General features: G+C 34.0%; 1 protein-coding gene across 1 annotated transcript; it reads left to right on the forward strand.

Annotated features, from left to right (window-relative positions):
- Nucleotides 1-1,923: 1,923 nt before the first annotated feature.
- Nucleotides 1,924-22,533, forward strand: LOC122023410 (GBF-interacting protein 1-like). The gene is made up of 11 exons (XM_042581504.1): nucleotides 1,924-2,276; nucleotides 3,798-3,841; nucleotides 3,950-4,046; nucleotides 4,504-4,630; nucleotides 7,567-7,843; nucleotides 7,954-8,092; nucleotides 11,224-11,614; nucleotides 12,060-12,366; nucleotides 17,872-18,036; nucleotides 19,427-19,921; nucleotides 21,747-22,533. Exons 1-11 carry the CDS (start codon nucleotides 2,114-2,116, stop codon nucleotides 22,038-22,040), a joined length of 2,499 nt encoding a protein of 832 aa, XP_042437438.1. The 5' UTR covers nucleotides 1,924-2,113; the 3' UTR covers nucleotides 22,041-22,533.
- The last annotated feature ends 575 nt before the right edge of the window (nucleotides 22,534-23,108 follow it).

The following is a 23,108-nucleotide window of genomic DNA, read 5'->3' on the forward strand; positions in this document are numbered from 1 at the left end:
GACGAACACATATGAATTGATTTTATATCATTCCGAATTCTTTAGGCCCATCAACCCATGCATTAGCCGATTTCGGCAAAACTAATTTTATAAAAGAATAAAATTTTATAATCAAGGGCAACATTATATAATCCAATTACATCCTAAATTTAATGTTTAACTAAAATTTAAATACCAAATATACCCTTAGTTTATTTCATGCATCGATGTTGCGGTGATCGCCGTTGCCTCCGAGCGTCGACACCGCTAGTCTTTGTCACCGTCGACCACTGCGGTGGCAGAGGTCACAGAATATTTTTATCATTTATAATAATATAAATTACATTTATTATAAAAATAATAGATACCAAACAAAAGAATGTAATCAAATATTACATACCTAACATATAACTTTTTCACCAAATATAGTAATATAATATTAATTACATTACAAATTTTATTACATTACAAATTGATTACATTATTCAGCTTAAATATATATTTTATACCCCATGAGCATGTAAAATTTTTTAGTTTTATTTTATTTTTAGTTTGAACTCTATAACTCAACCTCTAAATTCTAAAGGTAAAATTTAATTGGTTTAATCCCAGAACTAAAAAAAATAAATCTAAAGGTAAAATTTAATTAGCTTAATCCCATAACTAAAAAAAAAAAAATATTAGACACCCTAAATATATATTTCGTGAGCACCTTATTTTCTTTTAGTTTTATTTTTTTTAACATAAACACTTTTATTTTTTTTAACATAAACACTATAATTTAGCTCTTAAACACTAAAGATAAAATCTAATTCACTTAACCTAAGGGTACATTTGGTTCGGGGTTATTCTTGATAACCTTGGTTATCCATCCAAGGTTATCAACAAAAACCTTGTTTGGTTTAGGTATTCGATGATTCCCAAGTAATGTTCCATGCCCGACACGTCAGCAAAAGGGTCATGCAGCCCGGAATCAGAAAACCTTAGAAAACTAAGGTTTTTGTTGATTCCGGGGTTAACGAATTTTTTTTACCAAAAATACCCTCCGATAAGAAAAAACATGAAAAAAAAAGAAAAAATGTAAAAAAAATATTAAAAAATGTAAAAAAAAATAAAAAAATGTTTTAAAAAATTAAAAAAATTATTTTTTAAAAAAATAAATAATTTTGAAAAATAAAAAATAAAAATTGTAAAAATAAAAAATAAAAATTTTAAAAATGTTAAATTTTTTTTAAAAAATTTAAAAAATTTATAAAAATTTAAAAATTAAAAAAAAAATTATAAAAATTTTAAAAATTAAAAAAATTAAATAAATAAAAATTAAAATTTAAAAAATGTAAAAAAATAAAAAAATATAAATATAAAAATATAAAAACATTAAAAAATAAAAAAACACATAAAAAAGTAAAAAAATATACAAGGAAAAAGAAAAGTAAAAAAACATTAAAAAATAAATAAATAATAATAATAATAATAATAATATTATTATTATGTATAGTTGGTTTTGTAACTGAGGGTAATACGGTAAAATATTAAACTAGGGTATTCATTAAAACCTTCAAACAAACAAGTTTTTGTTGCATGACTTAAGTTGAACCAAACAACATTTGGTTATGCTTTATTCCCTATAACCTTGGTTATGTGATTACCTGGTAATCACATAACCAAGGTTATACATGATGACTTGAACCAAACGCACCCTAAAAGTTAAAACTACTGAATCAATTGAGATGCCTTGATCAAACATTATCACGGAGAAATTCCGCGACACTTCATCCGCAGCCTATTAATTTACTATATATATATATATATATATAATAAACTTAAATTAAAAATAACTGACTTGACTTTATGACAACGATACATTTATAAGTAGCTCCCTAAAAACTCAAATTTAAACTAATTTGCCCAACTCGCACTCGCTGCCGCAACTCGCCAAAGATCGGAGAAGGAAATAAAAGGGCCAAAAAAAAAAGGGCGGCGAGAGTTCTTTTTCAATTCTCCCTCTTCTCTTCATCGCTCGCAATCCCCTTCTCCCATCTTCTCCTTCTATCCCTAAACCCTCCTCGTCCCCGTTTCCTCTCTCTGTCTCTGTCTCTCTCTCGCTTGCTCTCCCTCCCCCCTGGATCGCAAGATGAGCGGAGGAGGTGCTAGGGTTTCGATCCCCGCGGGGGTCCGGCGGACTATCCAGAACATCAAGGAGATCGCCGGAAACCACAGCGACGAGGAGGTCTATGCAACCCTCAAGGAATGTTCCATGGATCCCAACGAGACAGCACAGAAGCTCCTCCTCCAAGGTCGCCCCTGTCCCTCCTCCCTCTCATTGCTGACTTGTTTGCTCCCTCACATCCTCCGATTCTATGGTTTCAAATTTTGATCATGTGCGGGATGTGGTCGTTTGGAATGCTAGGATTTCTGTTTCTGTGTGAATTGAGTCTTAGCGGTCGTGCTGTGGAGTATGCTGAAGTTCGATCAATTTTACACCTCCCCTACTTTCTGCGGCGATTTTGACGCCTCTGCCACCAGACTCGAGAATTTAATTAGCTAGTTCTAACAATTTTTTCTTTTTTTTCGTTTTCCTTTGCTTTGTCCATATCTTCTGTGTATTCGTTTTGCACATTTATGGTGCTGCATTAAGTTGGTGGTTCCTATTATGACAGACCAGTCATTGTTTTTTAAGATAAAAATTAGTTTTTGAGAAAATCGAATACACTATTCATCCATTAACTAGTTTTGTGTTGGCTTCATTATTAATCCTGTTCAACTTGTTTGGACCCCTCAATGAGACAAGAATGCTATTGAATGATGCTAGATTGTTTTTCCTCCATTGCACTAAAACTGGCCAAAATGGCATAAATCATTGCTTTGATTAACATTTATTTGTATAATGGGGTAATTGCTTTCTCTCCTCTTGCTATGGCGTCCGTCGCCCATATCATCTACTCTTGCTCACTTTGCTGATTTACGGATTCATTTATTTGGATGAAAGAGGGAATGTATCTGGTTTCACTAGTAGACTTATTCAAGGTTTAGAGTATGTCATGCATTGGAGTTTTTGATCCCTGATCAAAATGGAACAATGTTGTATGGTTTTGGTATTTGGCATTTGGCATGCACCAAGACATGCTTACACTAATTTAAATGGATTTCACTTCTTTAATGCCCTTTTAGATATTTTTATTTTACTTGTAAAAATAAGAATATACTAATTAGATAGTCAATGGAGGTAAAGTTTTATTGTACTATATAGTATTCGATATGCTTCAACATATGTAACACTATGCTGAGATGAATTCAAATTAAGTTTACAGATCTATTTTGTTCACTCAGACTTTTTTCTTCACAATGTATGATTTACTCATAATATTCTTCTTCGTTACTTTTAAAAATATGAATATGACAATTAGATAATAAATCACATTAGATTTTTGGAGAAACTAGTCAAAAAATAATAATAAAGGTTATTGAAATTATCTTGACGTGTGTCAAAGCATACTGACTGATGGTGTTGAATGATGCTATTGGTGCATGTGACACAAGTTATACTGTTTATGCCAATCAATATCGGATTCCAATGATTCACTAGAATGATATATTTTTTGTGCCATTTTGATGCGATGGAAGATTTTAAACATTGGTCCTATTTGCATTGTCTCTTGTCCTTTACTTTTTAGAATAGCTGCATGGCTTTGTTGGATGGGTTTCTAATTGATTTCATTGTCAGTGCATATTTCTGTACCTACATTTAATATTCTGTCTAATCAATTTCCTTGTCTTTCTATTATATCCTAACAAGCTTGTTTTTTCTCCCTTGTTAGACACCTTCCATGAGGTTAAACGCAAGCGCGACAAGAGAAAGGAGGTAATCCTTTGTGGTCTGTCATATTATCGAGCATTCTACTTTTTTTGGCATGTCATATTCTCGTTTGTTGAATTTTTCATGATCGACTTGTTTTGCTATTATTACCAGAGTGCCAGGGAGCCTGCTGAGCTTAGGTGGGGGACTGGGGTGCACAGACGAGGAGGTAGGGGAGGTCAAGCAAACTATTCACATTCGTTGCCTAATGGTATGAATTCATTTTTTTTTTAATGTTGTTCTACTTACACTCTATGCTGTTATATTTCTGTTTGCCTTGCTTGTCTCTACGTGTCTTGCATTTAAATATGAAGGTCTTGCTAACTTAGTCAGAGTCTAACTTATATTAGGCAGACAGGTTGATACCACTTATAAAGAAATCTTACACTATGAATATGAACTTTCCTGATAAGGTATCCAATATAAATTCAGATATGCTATCAATACCTGCCTTTTTGCAAATTCTACTTTCTGTTTCCTTTTTGTACATATATTCTTCATAATGCTATTCCGGACTTTCCCTAATGATCTTTATTGAATTCATTTGTTGGAACCTTTAAGGGCAACTTAAACATACCTAAAACACGTATGACTATTGTATTGTATTCAATTGCTATTGTTGGAAACTGGTAGTGAATATTAACCCCAGAAATTTCATTGTTTACAAGATGCCACTGCTGGAAGAAATACAACATTAGGGAAGGAGAATGGGCTAAATCAAGGTGCAAATAAAGCGAATACATCATTCTCCACCACTCCTGATACAGGCAATAAATCTGCAATTTCACTATCAGGGTATGTAGGATTTTTTTCTTCTTTTGTGTGGAGATTAGTTCTCTGTTAAGGTAGGCTGCAGTGATACCTACAATAATATAAGATGTTCTATTTCGTTACATAGGATGGACACCTGATTAATTGTGTCTGTATTAAACTTGTGTTTATCATTCATTCATCATTCAAAGTATTCCTCCATTCTACGTATTAAATCTGGATCTATTCAGAGCTTAATGTAGCTAATTCATTTGTTTTTCATTATGGAAGAACTTAATTAGATATTATTATTCCCTCATGCTGACTTGTTTTCCATAAACATACTGTAGTTTTTTACACACTGAGTTCTCTTTTTTGTTTTTCACTTATTAAACCTGAATCTGTTCCGAGCTTAATGTAGCTAATTCATTATGGAAGAACTTAGTTAGATATTGTTATTTCCCTTCATGCTGAGTTGTTTTCCTTAAAGATACTGTAATCTTTTCACTTTGAGTTCTCCTTTTTGTTTTTTTATTCGACAAATTACTGAACCACGAAGTCGATTTCTACAATCAATTAAAAAATCCGATTATTGTTTGAAAAATTGTTGGTCTCAGTATGACATATGAAAATGATGTTTGAGGACATTGATTTAATCAGGAGAACTAGACGAACATATAAGATCTCGTTCTATGTCATTCGGAGTTCTCTTGGTCCATCAGCTAGTTTTGGCCAAAACCAACTGATAGATCTTAGAGAGCTCGGAATGATATGGAAGGTCCTATGTGTTCGTCTAGTTCTTCTAATTATATTCATGCTCTCAAACATCATTTCCATATGTCATATTGAGAGCAATAAATTTTTTTTTTAACACGAATTGGATTTTTCGGGCATATTCGTGTTTAGAAAATTACTGCTCTCAATATGATGTATCTCAATATGTTTGAGGGAATAAATATTTCTATGTCATTTTGAGCTCTCTAGATTTATCAGCCGGTTTTTGTGTTAAAAAATTTACTATTCTCAATATAGTGTGTCAAATTGATGTTTGAGGACATGGATATAATCAGGAGAACTAAACAAAACATGGTTTCATGTCATTCTGAGTTCTCTAGGTCCATTAGCCGGTTTTGTCAAGTTCTAAACTGGTTGATAGATCTAGAGAGCTCGGAATGATATGAAACATGTCCTATGTGTTGGTCTAGTTCTCTTGATTATATCTATGCCCTTAAACATCAATTTGACAAGTTATATTGAGAGCAGTGATTTTTTCAACTCCTGATCGAGTTAAATTCCACCAATTGATTGGTGGAATGTTACACGACCACATAATCATTCCCAATTGATTGATAGTTTTACTAATCGATTACTACACTTGTAAATCTTTCAATCAATTGGAACAGTAAGAGGGGTAAAATGGATATTGGGTACATGAATTGGTAATTTTGAAACTTGGGTACATGATTTGGGTGGGTTTTTACCTTTTTATACTGCCTTTAGTAATTAGTTTATCAAATCTGAAACTGATGCAACTCTCCATTATTTTGACATAATTGAATGACATATTCAGATTGCTTGATGTCTTTGGAATTAGTGTGTGTTGCCAAAACATGATTGACCACCCAAGATGTACTTATACCGAAGAACAAAGGCTCTTGGAGCTTAATAAAAGTTGGGAGGCTAAGATGTATGCTTTAGTCAATCAAGCCACATTGTCACAGACTATATATATTTGTGATATGCAATACAATATATTTGGCATTGGCTCATTGTTCATTACTTAATTTTGCTGGTACAATAGCTCAAAATTCAAGGTTAAGGAAATGGCATAAAAAAATATTGGAAACATTAATAATGATGAAGGGAAAACTAAAAAATAAGAGGCTGCAGTTGTAAAGTCAGCTGTTTGAGCTTTCTTAGTTTATCCTTTTAGACAATGATAATTTTTGGCCATTATTATGATTTGGTAGACTGTCTTTACTTTTTGACAACTAAATTAGTATGATCGGTTTCAACCCTTGTTTATATATGGAAACTGAAAACTGAGTGATGGAGATACAATTTAATATATTGAAATGGTTCCTTGAAGACACTTTTCAATCATACTTGAGTAGAATTTGTAGATTGGATCAAAGCATTCTGGATGGTTAGTTTTCATGGGCAAGTGAATACCTATCATCTGGTCTACCATTAGATTTGGATATTATTGCTACAGCAATACAATTTTGCACTTTATGTTGGAGATTTGCCTTTCTTTAGTTAGTTGGTAGTTGGGAATGTGGCAGGTACGTTATTGTATTTTGTAGTAAGTTCAGCTGTCAAAACTGTGAACTACTTTTTATTAAGGAAGTGATGCTTGTCATTCTCTGGTTAACACTAATGAGAATGAGGGAAACCTTATTCATATAGAGAGCTTATCCCCTACCACAATCCTGAGTTTGCTATTATGGTATCTGAGTTTCATGTGTTTTAGTTATTGAAAGTTAGAAAAACATATACTAGAATTAGGTAGTTTACTGGAACAGCCTTTGCACTTTTTCATTTGCATTTACTTTGTGAACTGGATGTTTCAGTTGGACAATTTTCATTTGTATAACAATGATAAGATGTTGTCAAAATATATATAGTTAGAGAAAAATCAAAAGCTTTGGAATGTTTAGCTGCAACCTTTTCTACTAATATGATGCAAAATAGCAAAAATTGAATTATGAAAATTGCATATTATCAATTTCAATGCAATTTTGGTACTTCAATTTTTGCTATTTTGCATCATATTAGTAGAAAAAGGTTGCATATCATCAATTTCAATGAGTCCACTTAGTGGGATAAGACTTGGTTGTTGTCGTCGTCGTCGTCAATTTCAATGAGCAATTCTTCCTTTTTTCTTAATGTCGCTTCTTTTTCCTTTTTTTAAGATTTGACTAGTATGATTGCAATATATTTGACCTTGAATATTCTTTGTAATAATTGTAACTTTTCAGCTCTGTTTCTGGTGTCACGAATGGTCCCAGCAATGCAGAACATTCTGTGTCATCTCAGTTATCTCATTTATCTGGTGTTCATGGCATTCTGTTGGAAGAAGCACGTGATGCTATAAACACTAAGACTGCAAATTCGAGATTACCTCCCAAAGGTGTAAAAGGTGGTTCTGCATCCAGGCAATTAGCACGAGATATAGACCAATTATCTTCAAACAAGCCAGTTGCGGTACCATCTATTGATACACACAGCTCTGCTCAGTCAGGAACTATAAAACAGGTAACCAGGACTCCATGCTCTGATGTTGACACAAGCAATAGTTAGGCTGCAATCGACTTATTAGGATCAAATATTGGTTGAAGTGTGTACTGACATGAGATTTGCTACAGATCAAGTCACACGGATCAGGAACAAATGTATCCTCTGAAAAATTCCAAGTTACATTTTCATCTTTCCCTGCGGCTAATGGCAGTAGACAGTCATCTACTTACAGCAGTCGCTTTCAACATCTGAGTGGTTTTCAGAAAGGTAGACCTGAAAACGTTTTCTTTAGCTGCCTTGTTTATGTAGTCAGTCTGATTGAATGATTCTAGTAAAAACTATTCTGGCATGTGTTTATTATCTGACCCTTGTTTGCTGCATACACTAGAATTTTAGTAGATTAACTCATATATGTAGTCATTCTGACCGTGTGATTCTGGCAAAAACTATTGTACTCCATGTTTATTTTCTGCCCTTTGTTAGCTCCATCACTAGAATTTTTGTAAATTTAACTCTCAAGTATAAGATCTTGCTTCCATGCTTGTTATTGTTGTCACTGGCGGAAATGAAATTATATCAGTTCGAGATTGTCAGCATGTATGAATTGGTGTTGTTTGGTACCAGTCATGAGGGGGAGGAAGATGAAGAAGACAAGGAGGGTAAGGAAGAGCAAGGAAAAAGAAGAGGAAGAAATTGAAGATAAATCGGAGTATGACTTGTTCCTGTTCTTTGCAATCTGCACATCCAAGATTGACTGATTCCAAGAAAAGATTTCTCATTGATCCTTCCAATTTGGGGCTGATTGATGGGATCTTTTACCGAATTTCCAGTGCTCGAACCTTTCTTCATTTTTTTCTTGAATTCTATCATGCATTCCAAAAGAAACTGAAAGCCAATGCTTATCATTCTTAATACTAATAGTCATGGGGTCAAGAGGAGAGGACGAGAGGTAGACCCTAAATCTAATTCATACCTTACATCCAACGAGTAGTGAAGTGTGTGGTAAGTTACGGAAGACCACATTAGTGGGTGATGGCCAGAGGTGGTCGGAGAGGACTTTTACGTGCTCTCCAAGGATGATAAGATGAGGCAACAATTGTTTAATCATGGTTGCAACTGCAATTTTACTATTAATCATGGAAACGATGGAAATGTATATCTATAGATCTATATTATGCAATAGTGGAAATATAGATATGTATTATATATCAAAACCACATTGATATAATACAATATGACATGGTTTGAAATTTTGTGTCATATTGGGCGCCACGAGCGAAACATATCATTTTGTCCATTGACTGGCAAGACACCGACATCAGCACATCTTGAGTGAGCCCCCATGGCCGCACATAGGCCTCATGCGAGGTTGAGTTTTTTTTTTTTAATTTTAATTTTTTATTATTTTTTAATGGTTAATTCTTTTCCTTTTAATTCTTTTTTCTTTTTCTCCATATTTTATTTTATTTTATTTCTTTTATCCTTAAACACATGATTTTAATTTTTTTTATTCTTTTCCTCCTTAAATACATAGGAAAAAAATTTCCTCGTTCAATACATAGGAAAAAATTCCCTCCTTAAATTGATTAAAATAAATTAAATTAAACCTACTTATCCTAATCATTATATCTAGATTTTAGTTAATCCTAAATTAATTTGTACTCATTCCTAATTTTTTGAAATATTAGTTTAACCCATGGTTTAAAGTGCTGTGCCAAGATGGTCGAAACGGGTGAAACATCTCGTTCCGCCTGACGATTGACATCGGCACGACCCCGACACCAAACCTACAACAGCTGCGATGTGCTGCGCGAACTCGTGGTCGCAGTGGAGGGGTCGCATAACCCGGCAGCATCACGCATCCCTTGGCTGCTGCAGAGGGGTCACACGACCACCGCGATAGCGCCAAAGTAGTTACGCGATTCCTGTGGCCATGGCTGAGGGGTCGCACAAACCCGTGGCAGCACCGAAGTCGCGCAAGCTCGCGAGTGGTGTCGAATTTTGGATTTTTTTAATTAAATTTAGATTAATTATTTTAATTAACTCTTAGCTATGATGGAGACAATCTAAATAGGCTTTATTAAATTCTAATAAAATTATCTTATTAATTTTATTTTTCATTTATTTTAATTTAAAAATTATAATAAATTATTTATTTATTTATTTATCTATTTTCATATCTTTTCCTTTTTTTAAAAGATTATTTTTTATATTGTTTATTTTTTAAATATTTATGTTAAATATTTTATTTTTAATTAATATATTTTATATTTAAAAAATACTGAAACTATATCGGCACGGCACGATACAGTACCGAAACCGTATCGTTTCGGTCCAGGATCAAAACCTCGGCACGGGTTGAAATTTTAAATCTTGGTTTAACCTAATAGTAAGTATGGATAGTAATCAAATATTATAATAATAATTTTTAATTAATATATTTTATATTAAAAAGTACCAAAATTGTATCGGTATGACACCATAGGTTATTGAAACTGTATTGTTTCAATTATAAATTGAAACTTTAATACGGCTTAAAATTTTAAACCATGTAGTGAAACGGTCAAAGAATGAAACTTCAACACACTTTGAAACTTTTATTTTTTAATTTTATTTTCACAAGTCAAGCTTCAAATTCAATCTAATTATTGTCTCGTCCCTCTCATCATTTAAGACAATATCATATGCAACTAACATACACTAAGGAGACTATCTACAATGTAGTTGGTATGGCTTAGAGTTAGTGCTTGATGTAAACATACAATATAGGAAAATTATTTTTTCACATTTCCAATAGCTCTAACACTAATAACAATATTACACTACAAATTTCTTTAGTCACATAAATTATTAAATATTCCTTTTTTTCTCTAAATCTCATGATAGTAGTTGTGTAGAGTCTACCATAATAGTTGTCTAGACTTTATCATACGTTTTTTATAAATCAATAAAAATATGTCAAGTTCTTTTCATTTCCTGAATATGAGAATTTTAAATTAACTATTTTGTTTCAAATTCTAATAACATCTTTTGAAAATTTGGTATGGATGACCAATGAAATATTTCTTCCCATTTGTTGGGAGTTATGCTTATCCCTGTTTTATCTCAATGTTCACTCAGGAAAATTTTACCCTTTTTTGCTTCAATTATTCCAGTATCTGTTCAGATATTTAGATTCCTTGGAATTTTGTATTGTATACATTTGTACTTACAGTGCTACTCATGCAATAGATTTGACATATGTGAGATGGAGCAATTCTTGGTTCATCTAGTCTGAGCATCATACCCGAATTATCTTTTGCGACACATGACAATTATGGAATTTTATGTTTGAGTTCTAATTTAATACTTAACTTTGCAAAATCTAAAGTAGATTAACTGATTAACTTTCTTCTCAGCATCTCATCCTAACAAAGAGTGGAAACCAAAGTCAGTACTTGTGAACCCTACTAAGGCATCTGAGACAAACAATACACCTGAAGTAACAGTAGTGACTGAAGCTGTTTCCCAGTCATTGCCAGCTTCTCATTCAGTGGATTCAGTAGAAGACACTGTAAATCTAGAAGAGAAGGTAGAGAAACTGAAGCTATCTGACATAAAGCATGTGATTATTCCAGACCATCTCCAGGTTCCAGAGGCACAAAGACATGGTTTGAGTTTTGGAAGTTTTGATGCCAATTTTCAGTTGAATGTGCTTGTTTCCAAGGACCCTTCCAGAGATGATGTCGAGGAACTACACTATGAACCGTATCATGAGATTGATGAAACTATCGAGCACCATTCTTTAAGGTTCTATAAATTAGTTGCACTATTTTGCTAATTTCATCTGCATATGAGTTGTTCTCATTCTTTAAGGTCATATCTCATTTGCTTGTGTTGAATCATGAAATGCTGATTTTGACACTAACACATTTTTTTTAATGTGATAAATTGAACTCATAGAGTTATCAACTAAGCCCATTTAACATGTCATAATTTCCATTCATCATAGGATGAAGCTTTAATACTGAAAATAATACATTATCATTATATCTTTTTGATGGTGATCTTGCAACGGTAGAAGTCATTATGTGTTCCTTGCTTTATCAACTGCTTGACAATAAGGGTTTACAAACAAAACACTTTTGTGATACTTCTGCAATTAAAATATACCTTTTGGCTTGGTTAGGACTTAGGTATATCAATTGCTACTAACTTTGCCTCTCCTGACATTTTTTTGCTTGCTATGATTCAGCAACAATGAAACATCCTCAGATACCAAAGATGATGACTTTCCTGAACACCCTCAATCCTCTGAACATGCCCCTGATAGTTATTTAATCAAGGAAATTGTTGTTTCCAATAGTGCATCACTTGCAGCAGAATACAACCAGCCCAACCAAGAAATTAGTTTGGCTCCAGAAGTTCCTCAGAATTTTGTTGTTGAATCTGCACCATCCTACCCACCTGAAGGACTGGTATTACAGCTTGGGAGCCAACTTGCACCAGTTGAAACCTCAGAACCCCAGGCACTTGATACCTCACATCTCCCAAGTTTACTGGTATGATGACAAACTGCAATCTTTACATTGGTCACTTAAGCTGTATGTTTTGATGGAAGTTGTTTTATTGAACCTTATTCTCTTTTGACAATTGTATGAATATAATCAGTAGCATTGATCATCGAAGGAACTAATTAGGTAGTGGCTAAATCCTTGGTATCTTCAATTTGCAAATGTGAATCTTTGTTAAGACTTGTTTATTTGATAAATTACCAAAACTGGATACTACTTGGCACTGCAACAATGTCGCCTATGTAGTTGTGTGAATAATGTCGATTGGTATCATTTCATGTAACACTCAATAACTTTTGGCATGCTAAAATTGAGATAATATTATGTCAAAGTTGTAGCATTTGGAAAGCAAATGTTAAGATGAACTGTAGTTGTTTTATCTTTTTCCTTTTCATCTCTCTTCTCTTTTCACCTCCAATTTACTATTGGCACCATATATCGGAATATTGTCACGATATCGAAACAATATCATTCTAGCCAAAGACTAAACATTGGCTTGATTTCGAACCTTGGTTTACCCTTTCTTTTCATGAGAATCTATCTTTTGGATACTTTCGTGAATCTCACAACTTTCTTTGCAACAACAGCCAAGAGCAATTGAGTGTTATTTCATTGAGTCATGTTCTTGTTGGCCAACCTAGATTTCATATGATTTCTGTGAATGTGGAGGGTTGCCATCTTATTATTGTCTACTTTAAGTTGGCTCCCTTGCTTTATATGCAATCACCTAGCTGCAAGTTCCTCCATTTGCAACAAAGTTCAACAACAATAACAACCAAACCTTTTCCCAATAGGTGGGGTCGACTGTATGAATCCTTTACGCCATTGAGTTTTATCTCTTACTATATCATCATCTATATTTAAATAAATTTTATCTTGTTTTATTGTTGCTAATCAAGTCTTTTTTAGTCTTTCTCTTTCTCGTTTGATATGCATGTTTATCATAGTTTCACATTGTCTAACTGGAGCATTTATTGGTCGTCTAAGTACATGTCCGTACCATCTTAAACGTGTCTCTCAGAGTTTTTCTTCAATAGATGTAACTCTGACTTTCTCTCTAATACCCTCATTTCTTATCTTGTCCATCCTCGTATGACCACACATCCACCTTAATATCCTCATCTCTGAAACTCTCATCTTCTGCTCATGTACTCGAGTCATAGCCTAACATTCAGCTCCATATAACATAGCAAGTCTAAATGCAATTTTATAGAACTTACCTTTAAGTTTAAGAGGTATTTTACGGTCACATAAAACACTCGATGCTCCTCTCCATTTCAACCATCCTGCTTGTATTCTATGTAAGACATCCCTCTCAATCCCTTCATCGTTTTGCAAAAAATGATCCTAAATATTTAAATCTCTTGGTTCCGGACAACTCGTCCTTTCCTATCTTAACATTTGTCTCATTGTTTCTAATATTGCTAAACTTAAATTCCATATATTCTGTCTTTAATCTACTAAACTTAAAACCTTTCCCTTCTAGTGTTTCCCGTCGAAATTCTAGTTTAGCATTTACTCCTTCACGTGTTTCATCTATCCAAATAATATCATCTGTAAATAACATGCACCACGGTACTGTGTCTTGAATGTGCGCAATGAGTTCGTCCATAATTAGTATAAAAAGATAGAGAAACTGATCCTTGATGTAACCCTATCTTTATTGGAAATGCTTCAGTTACTCCGCCTAAAGTCTTTACTTTAGTTGTTACATCCTCGTATATATCTTTAATTAGTTTAATATATATTACGCTAACACTTCTTTTTTCTAGAATTCTCCATATAATTTCTCTTGGGACTCTTTCATAAGTTTTTTCTAAGTCAAATACCATGTGTAGATTTTGTTTTTGCTCCAAATATTTTTCAATTAATTGTCTAAGAAGATGTATGAAGGGGAGCCTTGGTGCAACAGTAAAGTTGTTGCCATGTGACCAAAAGATCACGAGTTCGAATCCTGGAAACAGCCTCTTGCAAAAAGCAGGGTAAGGCTGCGTACAATGGATCCTTCGACCCCGTGCATCGAGTGTCCTTTTTGTCTAAGAAGATATATATATCTTATGTTGTCAACCTTGCATGAACCCAAATTGATTTTCGGTCACTGTGGTCTTCTTCCTTAATCTTTTTTCTATTATTTTTTCCCAAAGTTTTATAATATGACTCATTAGTTTAATACCCCTATAGTTTACACAATTTTGTACGTCTTCCTAGTTCTTATATAAGAGAACTAGAGTACTTATCTTCCATTGATCATATATTTTTTTCGTTTTCAATATCATGTTAAATAATTTTGTAAATCATTTAATACCTTGTTTCCCTAGGCACTTCCATACCTCTATCGGAATATTATATGGTCCAACGGCTTTTTCATTGTGTATCTCATTTAAAGTCTGTTTTATTTCTGAAGTTTGAATTCTACGATAAAAATTAAAATTTTTGAAGTTTTTCATTAAAAAGTTGATGAAAATACTTCTTCCACCGTTCTTTTATTTCTCTATCGTTTATTAATACCCTATTACATTCATATTTAATACATTTTATTTGGCTAAGATCTCTTGTTTTCCTTTCTCTCGTCTTAGCTATTCTATAAATATCTCTTTCCCCTTTTTTTGTATCCAATTTTTGATATAATCGTTCAAAAGTTTCATTTTATGCTTCATTCACTATTTTCTTAACTTCTTTCTTGGCTATTGTATATTTTTTTAAGTTTTTCTCATTCTTAGAAATATATAATTCCTTATAAGCTATTTGTTTTTCCTTCACTTTCTCTTGTACTTTCCCATTCCACCAGTAAGATTCCTTACTTAGTGGTACATGTTCCTTTGACTTATTGAGTACACTCTTAGCTACTATTTTCAACTTTGATACCATCTTATCTCATATTGTATTAGAGTCATCGTATATTTCACCTAATGTTTGTAATTCTACCTTCTCCTTAAATATATTTTGCTTCTCATCCTTTAACTTCCACCACTTAATTTTAAGAATCGTATATATTTTTTTTTTATTGATACTATGTTTGAGAAGGGGAGCCTTAGCGTAACGGTAAAGTTATTGCTTTGTGATCAAAAGGTCACGGGTTCAAATCCTGGAATAGCCTCTTGCAAAAAAGCCCAATAAGGCTGCATACAATGGATCCTTCTTCGAGACCCCACATAGCGGGAGCTTCATGCACCCGGCTGTCTTTTTTCTTTTAATACTATGTTTGAGGCGTATATCCAACACTACTAACCTATATTGAATAGTTAAGATTTCTTTAGAGATGACTTTGCAATCTTTACAAATATTTCTATCCTTCTTCCTAACCATAAGAAAGTCAATTTGCGATTTATTATTCCCATTTTTGAATGTGACTAAGTGTTTTTCTCTTTTATTAAAAAAACGTATTAGTTAATATAAGATAATATGCTATCGAAAAATCTAATATAGTTTTCCCTTCCTCATTTCTTGTTTCAAACCCATAACTCCCATGTACCCTCTCATATTCCTCATTTTTTACTTCGACATGCCAATTTAGATCACCTCCTATTAAAATTATTTCATTTGGTGGAATATTTTGTAATATTTCATCTAAGTTATCACAAAATCTTTATTTGGTAGTTTCATCTAATCCTGTGGTGCATATATGCTAATTATGTTCATAGTTTCTTTCGCTACTATTATCTTAGGGGCTATAATTCTATCCCCTTTTCTAACTTCTCCTACAACTTCATCCTTTAACAAACTATGTACAATAATACCCACTCCATTTATTGCTTTAGTCTTTCCAGTCTACCATAACTTAAAACTCGAGTTCTCTATCATCTCTGCCTTCTTGCCTACCCATTTTATCTCTTGTACACACAAAATACTAATTCTTCTCCTAATCATCATATTTACTACCTCCATTGATTTACAAGTAAGAGTTCCTATGTCTCATGTTCCAAATCTTAGATTATTAGTTTTCCTATCATATTTGTTCTTATCCAACTTATGGTGTGAGAACTCTTGCCTATTTAACACTACACCCAAGTTCTCATGGAGATGTAGCGGTCCTTGCTAAGACGTTACAGTATCCTCTGTAACGCGAACTCTTGCACATTTAACACTATATCTGAATTTTAGAGATGTAGCGATCCTTGTCGAGACGTTACAGTCGGACCTTGCAACGCGTTCCTTCTGGGGAACAACCTAGTATTAGCACAATAGTTTAATGGATCCATTCATTGAATATTTGTCATAGTTTTAACGCTGACTGGCAATCTAACGCAATCCTCCTCCTTTATCCGAGCTTGGGACTGGCCGGTCATTCATCTCCTATGTGTCATGTTGGGAATAGCCTTGCTTGGTGCTGGATGTCATTGGCTGTTTGAAAGACTCAAACCAAGAGAATGTTGGTTCTGACTAATATATTTATACACCAAGTAAATCTGTCTTGGGAATATTGCTTCTAATAGTTCATTCAGGCTCTTTACAAGTTCACCAAAAGCAATTGTTTTCTCAAAACCTCATGGTCATCCATCTCCATTCCATAAGGCTTTGTGACATAAAGGCAAGAGGTTCCCAAGTGGCCACATGAAATATTTTGTTGGCCAAGTGACTACAGATATTTGAAACAAGATTACAATGGAAAACAAGTAATGAATAAGGCTATAATTAAATGTGAAGATCTGTCCATGTTGCTCCTAGGAGTCATGTTGATGCAGCATGTAGGTAATTGTGTGCCTTAGTTGGTGATCTCACAGTTGTGTTTGGCACTTAATAACTTTTTTTTTGTTTCTTGTGACTGGTTTAAGCTTGGTTCATCATGAATATAATATTCTATGAGCTCAGTTGACGACAAGTAAAACTGCAAATGTTCAGTGGTTGGCTAAAACTGTGTTGAGTAGTTGTATTTTTCTAGTATCCTTGATTTTTTACTGAAGAATGTATCAGTGTTCTTTACTTAAGGTGAGCTTATTCCTATTTCTCATGCATCACAACCAACCTTGAACAAACTAGAAACTTCTGTCACAGGGATAATAAACCAAAATATCTTCAATAGAGAGGAGAGAAGAGATAAGTATGTTCAAAGTTAAATCACTTTAGTCAATTGCAGAAGTCTGGGTTTTAGATGGAATTATGCAAGTATTAGTTATTTGATCCCTTGTTTTCTAACTATTTCTATTTTTTTTTTTAAAACTAATGATTGTTGATCTTAATCTCTTGAGGATTATTCTCCATCCTCTAAAAGAACTGTCTTTTGCTCCTAAATTTATGTTTCCTTTTCTGATGATATGGAGTAGAATTGGTTGGAGAGAGAAAATTTAATAGGCTATCTGATTTTTGAACACTTCAATCAGTTTGGACTATATCAACTTATTTTGGAATTTGGATTAAAATACAAAAATTGGTTCAAAATGAGCGTTCTTACTCCTGATGAAATTAAGAATCATCAATTTGCTTCAATTTTTCACATATAGGTAGATATGTCTTTCTAAAACTTTTGTAAACCTACTCGGATGATTTCTAATGCAGGTTCGGCAATCATATGATCCATCTGCTAGTTACTACACCTCGTTTTATCGTCCAACACCTGATGCTGATGGCCGAATCTCTCCTTTCTTTGCATCTGGAGTATCTGCTAGGTATAATGGGAATGTTGCTGTTCTGCCTGCTCATACTGGACAGACTTCTCCTGAGGTTTGTACTTCTACCTATTTTCTGGTAATAGAATGGCCATATCCTTTGAACTATGTTACATGCGTCACTTTTGTTACTCTACTATGAGCAATTGTTTCTAGGTAACTTTGTTGATACAACTTTTCCCCTTTTTATGAACAGTTTGTGTTGATAGGTTAGCCACTGATTCTTTATGTTCTTTCTCTACTGCCTGTGTTTAAGACTCCATACACACTGTCCATTATATAGTAAAAACAAATGGACCAGAGATTGGCTCAGTTGAGATTTAGGTTACTAGTTCATCGGTTGGTACTGCGAAACTCTCAGACTGTACAAACTATGTGGATTAATTTTCCCCATGCATTCAAAAGTTAAAGTGCCAACCTCTAATTCATATAATAAAACTAAATAAGACATAACATCACATGTAATCCAACTAAAATTTAACATATAACAAATCTACAGGAATTACTGTCATGCATTTTAAATATGATAACATAAAATTATCAAACATGACAAACCTCTCTAAAATGTAGATAATAAATCAATTAGGAACAACAAATCTCATTAAAAAGTTATTAATCTGCTGTAGTATTAAATTGTTAAGCATGACAAATATTTCCAAACTACTACTCGTCCAATGACATGGTGTGTGAATTACAACAATTATGTTAATTTTAGAGTTTTTGAGCGAAAGCCAAGTTTTCTCATATGTTGGACTTTTGGCCAGTCCTTGACAAGTTACCCTGGTTTCATGGGATGCAGTTGGATCATCTGATTTTCACAAAAGTACCTAGGTGGAGTCCAACCCCATTATTTGTAATTCCATTTTGTTGGCAGTCTTAGGCTAGTAGAGTTTCCATTTAGTGATCGGTTGGTATCCATTTTTCATGACTATGACCAGATAGGTTTGAGTTTTACTGGTCCAACTGAGGATGGGTAGGTGAATCACCCAATTTCAGGATGGACAATAAACTCTATGTGCTGGTCCTACATATCATGAAAATTGGAATTGGGCATTGGCTAGAACTAGACTTTTTTTGTCTTGATTATTGATACTACTACTACAACAACAACAACCAAGCTTTATCCCACTAGGTGGGGTCGGCTATATGGATCCTTCTACGCCATTATGCTCTATCTTCTATTATATAATCATTTATATTTAAATAAATTTTGTCTTATTTTTATTGTTGTTAACCAAGTTTTATTTTTTTTATTTTTTTGCCTTTTTCTCCTTTGTTTGATGTGTGCATTTGTTATAGTTTCATATTGTCTCACTGGGGCATTTTTTGTCTTGATTATTGATGTATGAACGTTTATCAAAATATTTCTTGTTCAGATTATAAGAATGATAATATTTACATCTGATAAGGATTCTGATTGATTCTCTATTTTTTCTCTGTTCCAGAATACCAACTCAGCTGTGCTATCGACAGTTGGTTCAACACTTGGAACTCAAGCTGCAGGCACTTTGCTGGGTTCTCCTGCTTCCCAACAGCCAGTTCCTTTATTCCATCAACCTGCTGGATTCCACATATCTCATTACCCTCCCAGCTACATTCCCTACGGTCAAATTTACCCACCTTTCTATGCCTCTCCACAAGTTCACCATTTCTTGAGTGGCACTGCATTCCCTCATCAACCTCCCACAGGCAGCATGTACTCAAACCCTGGAGCTGCAACTCCTGCCGCTGCAGTCAAGTACTCTCTTCCCCAGTACAAACCTGGTTCTAACGCTGTGAATCCAACTATTATTGGATTACCAGCTGTTTATGGAACATATAACTCAACCCAACCTGGATATAATTCTGGTCATGCTAGTAGCACTGGAAACTCAACTACCAATGAGGATCGCACATCATCCCAGTTTAAGGATAATGGTGTCTACAACTCTGGACAGCAGGTACCTTCTTCGCTTTTGTACAGGCTCATTATTTTGATTTTATGAGCTTTGGTAATATGTTCAAACCAGGTTCCTAATTCTGCTGCTACTATGAATAATGTAATGTAAATCTTGCAGTTCAGGATTAGTTTAAAGAAGTTTATATCAGGTGTTGCATCATAATGCCAAATGGGAATCTTTCTACTATTGCTCTCATCTAAGCTTCTAATCTCAGTTATTGGTTTTTGCCACTCTACCTAAGCTCAAAGATATGATTGGATGTTCTATGTTGAAACACATGGAAGTAAGATCATGGAAGCAATCTGGTGATGCGTTTGAAAATCATGTAGGCCTTTCAGAAAATGTAATTTCTTCAAAGATATATTAGGCAATCCGTAGTTAACAGATATTCACAAATTTATTAAACATTTTAGAAAATGTATAATGTTAAAAGGCAATTTACTCGGTGTTTCTTTAAATGATTATATATTTTTTATATCTTTTAATAGGATCAATTTCTTTGTCCAACATGGATTTTTTTTAATCTTTTCAGGCCCCTTTGTATTTTGACTTGCTGAATTGTAGATTCTTGACCATCAAAAAATGTAAAAAGAATTTGTAATCTTCTGTTATTTGAAGCATTAGAAGAGCAGGCACATATAGTTAAGCTTGATGTAGTTGATAAATGTTTATGTATGTGGAACTTCACATATAGTTAAGCTTGTTAAGGTGGGTTTACCTATTAGCAGCGTATTTTGTTGGTATGTGGTCAAGGTATATCGAAGCTCATATAAGCATCTGAGGTGGGAATGATGTGAGAATGCTCATCACATTTCTAATAGAACACGTTTGTATGAAGTGAGAAATGGTAATTTGTTCTTATTAACTTATCTTATATTCCCGCCCTTCAAATTTTGCAAGCCAAACTTTATGTCTGGGTCAATAATGTCGCAAAGACAAGTATTTTTATGTCTTGGGTCAATAATGTCGCAAAGACAAGTATCTTTATGTCTTGGGTCAAGAATGTCACAAAGACAAATATGATGACCTTGATTTTTAACTACGGGGCATTGCAAGTAAGTTTGATTAGGTTTATATATGGTTTTTCTTTATGCCTGGCTTTTGATCTCATCCGACCTAGTATTATTTTGGTTGTTCTTGAAGCCTTACACATCATTTTCATAGTGATTGACAAGGACTTATTCCTAGAACCAACCTTTGTTTGCTGTGGTTAGTTCAATTCTAGGCTTGTAAGTCCACAGTAATCCTTCCATCAAGTACCATGACTTAAATAGGGTTCCCTGAGAAACTCAACTTTTGACCATTGCTAAAAATGCATGTTGATTTTTCTATGTATCTGAGACGATGAAACCCCATTGGTTCCTTGACACAAATTGACTAAGATGCCTATATTTGAGAAGACCTGTTTCGTCATCATTATATTTTCACCCTTTATTTTGATTATATGGTGGCAAAAGGTGATGACGCTCACCCTAATCACCTCTCACGGCCGGCCTCATGGCCGGCCCCATGGCTGAATGAAGGGTGGTAAATCAAGTACCGAGTAGACTACAAGGTGGGAGGGTATTTCGTGGTTCCCATGATTCACCCTTGCTGTATGATGGCAAATCTACCACCGGGTAGCCAACTTGGCTACGCCCTGGGGGCAAACATTAATTTTCCTTTATTTTGATTATAGATGATACATATACAAGTTAGCTTGTGTAGTATTTGTGAGACATTAACTATTCTGGTGATATGTTCCTTTTTTATGTGCATGATTACATTCAATATGCACTCATGAATATATCTTTGATCATTCATTTTACTTTTGTTGTGAAAGCAGAGTGAAGGCCCATCTGTCTGGATTCCTGCAATTGGAAGAGAGATTTCTTCCCTTCAGGCCAGCTCTTTTTACAACATTCCCCAGGGACAACCCATGACCTTTCCACCGACACAAGCTGGCCCTGGCTCCTTCAGTGGTGTCTTCCCACCTACACAGACAGTTGCTAGCTCCATTCATCCTTTGCTTCAGCAGTCACGCACAGTTGCTGGGGCGGCTGCTGAAATTCTGAGCTCCCCTGCTGGTGTTTATCAACAGCCACAACGCACACAGATAAATTGGACCAATAATTATTGAAGGATTCAAACATAAGCTACATTGGCCACAGCCCAATTATCTGCTCTACGAGGTTTATTCAAGAGTATCTCGAGTGAAAAGAGTAATATATATATATATATATATATATATATATAAAGGGTAGCCATCCTCCATGGCAAGGCTTCAGGGTTCGGAGTCAATAAACTTTCACAGTTTGCAATACTTGTGACTGATACCGACTTTGTTTCCTGCTCATTCTTTGCCAGTTGCTTGTTTTTTATTTTCGGTTGGTGTTTTTATTTCACTAGGAGGTTACTGTGAGTTGATGAAACGCACTTTACCTGCATTTGCTTCGGCCACTTGAGATGAGGCCATAAAACATTAGATGCTAAGAATTTCTAAGCTAGGGAATTTTCATTCATTCCACTGTCTTGATGTAAATTAAATTTTGCTTTTTTGGGGGGGAAAGTACATTGTAGATGAGATGTTTGGTCAATCTGTTAGCAGGACATTTGAAGTTATATTCTATGAATCTCTAATGCAAGGCATACTTATAACCACTATACATGCATTCCAAATATTTGTAGGCTATACTTGAGCAGAATTCATGTTTGGCACGGTGAAATGGAACGGAAGAAGAATGCATCTCAGACGTTCTGTAATTTTGTATTCTTAATTTGAGCATTATTCTTGTTTGAAAGTTGAATTAAATGAAATGGAAGAGGAATCATTCATCGCTGTTGAATATGCAAAATTAATAATCACATTATTGAAATGCCATGTCGCTACTTTGTTTCTGCACTCATGTGATATTGATTACAACTTTTCTTCTAAAGAAGCAAATAATTTTTTTTTAAAAAAAAGATAATTTTTTATTATTTTATTTTATTTTTTATATTGACAACTAATATACATGCCTGTCTAGGTCGAAGGAAAGATATTTTCCTTATCTCCACTCAAAACCAATAGCATGATAACAAAGATAAAGCGGTTCTTCTTTGAACACGTGTCCTCCTCTAGTTGCAGATTCTCCATGGAATACTTTCTCTTGTAACTTATAAAACGCTTTCGATTTTTTATCAAAACGGGGCAGCCACGTTTTTTTAT

This window comes from Zingiber officinale, chromosome 1A, assembly GCF_018446385.1.
Source record: "Zingiber officinale cultivar Zhangliang chromosome 1A, Zo_v1.1, whole genome shotgun sequence".
Lineage (NCBI taxonomy): Eukaryota > Viridiplantae > Streptophyta > Magnoliopsida > Zingiberales > Zingiberaceae > Zingiber > Zingiber officinale.

Bases quoted from the DNA above. Each gene is read 5' to 3' on its own strand.
- LOC122023410 (XM_042581504.1), top strand. From the start codon at position 2,114: ATGAGCGGAGGAGGTGCTAGGGTTTCGATCCCCGCGGGGGTCCGGCGG. The intron at 4,631-7,566 runs GTATGTAGGATT...GTAACTTTTCAG, and splicing joins TCTGCAATTTCACTATCAGG to CTCTGTTTCTGGTGTCACGA. The intron at 19,922-21,746 runs GTACCTTCTTCG...TTGTGAAAGCAG, and splicing joins TCTACAACTCTGGACAGCAG to AGTGAAGGCCCATCTGTCTG.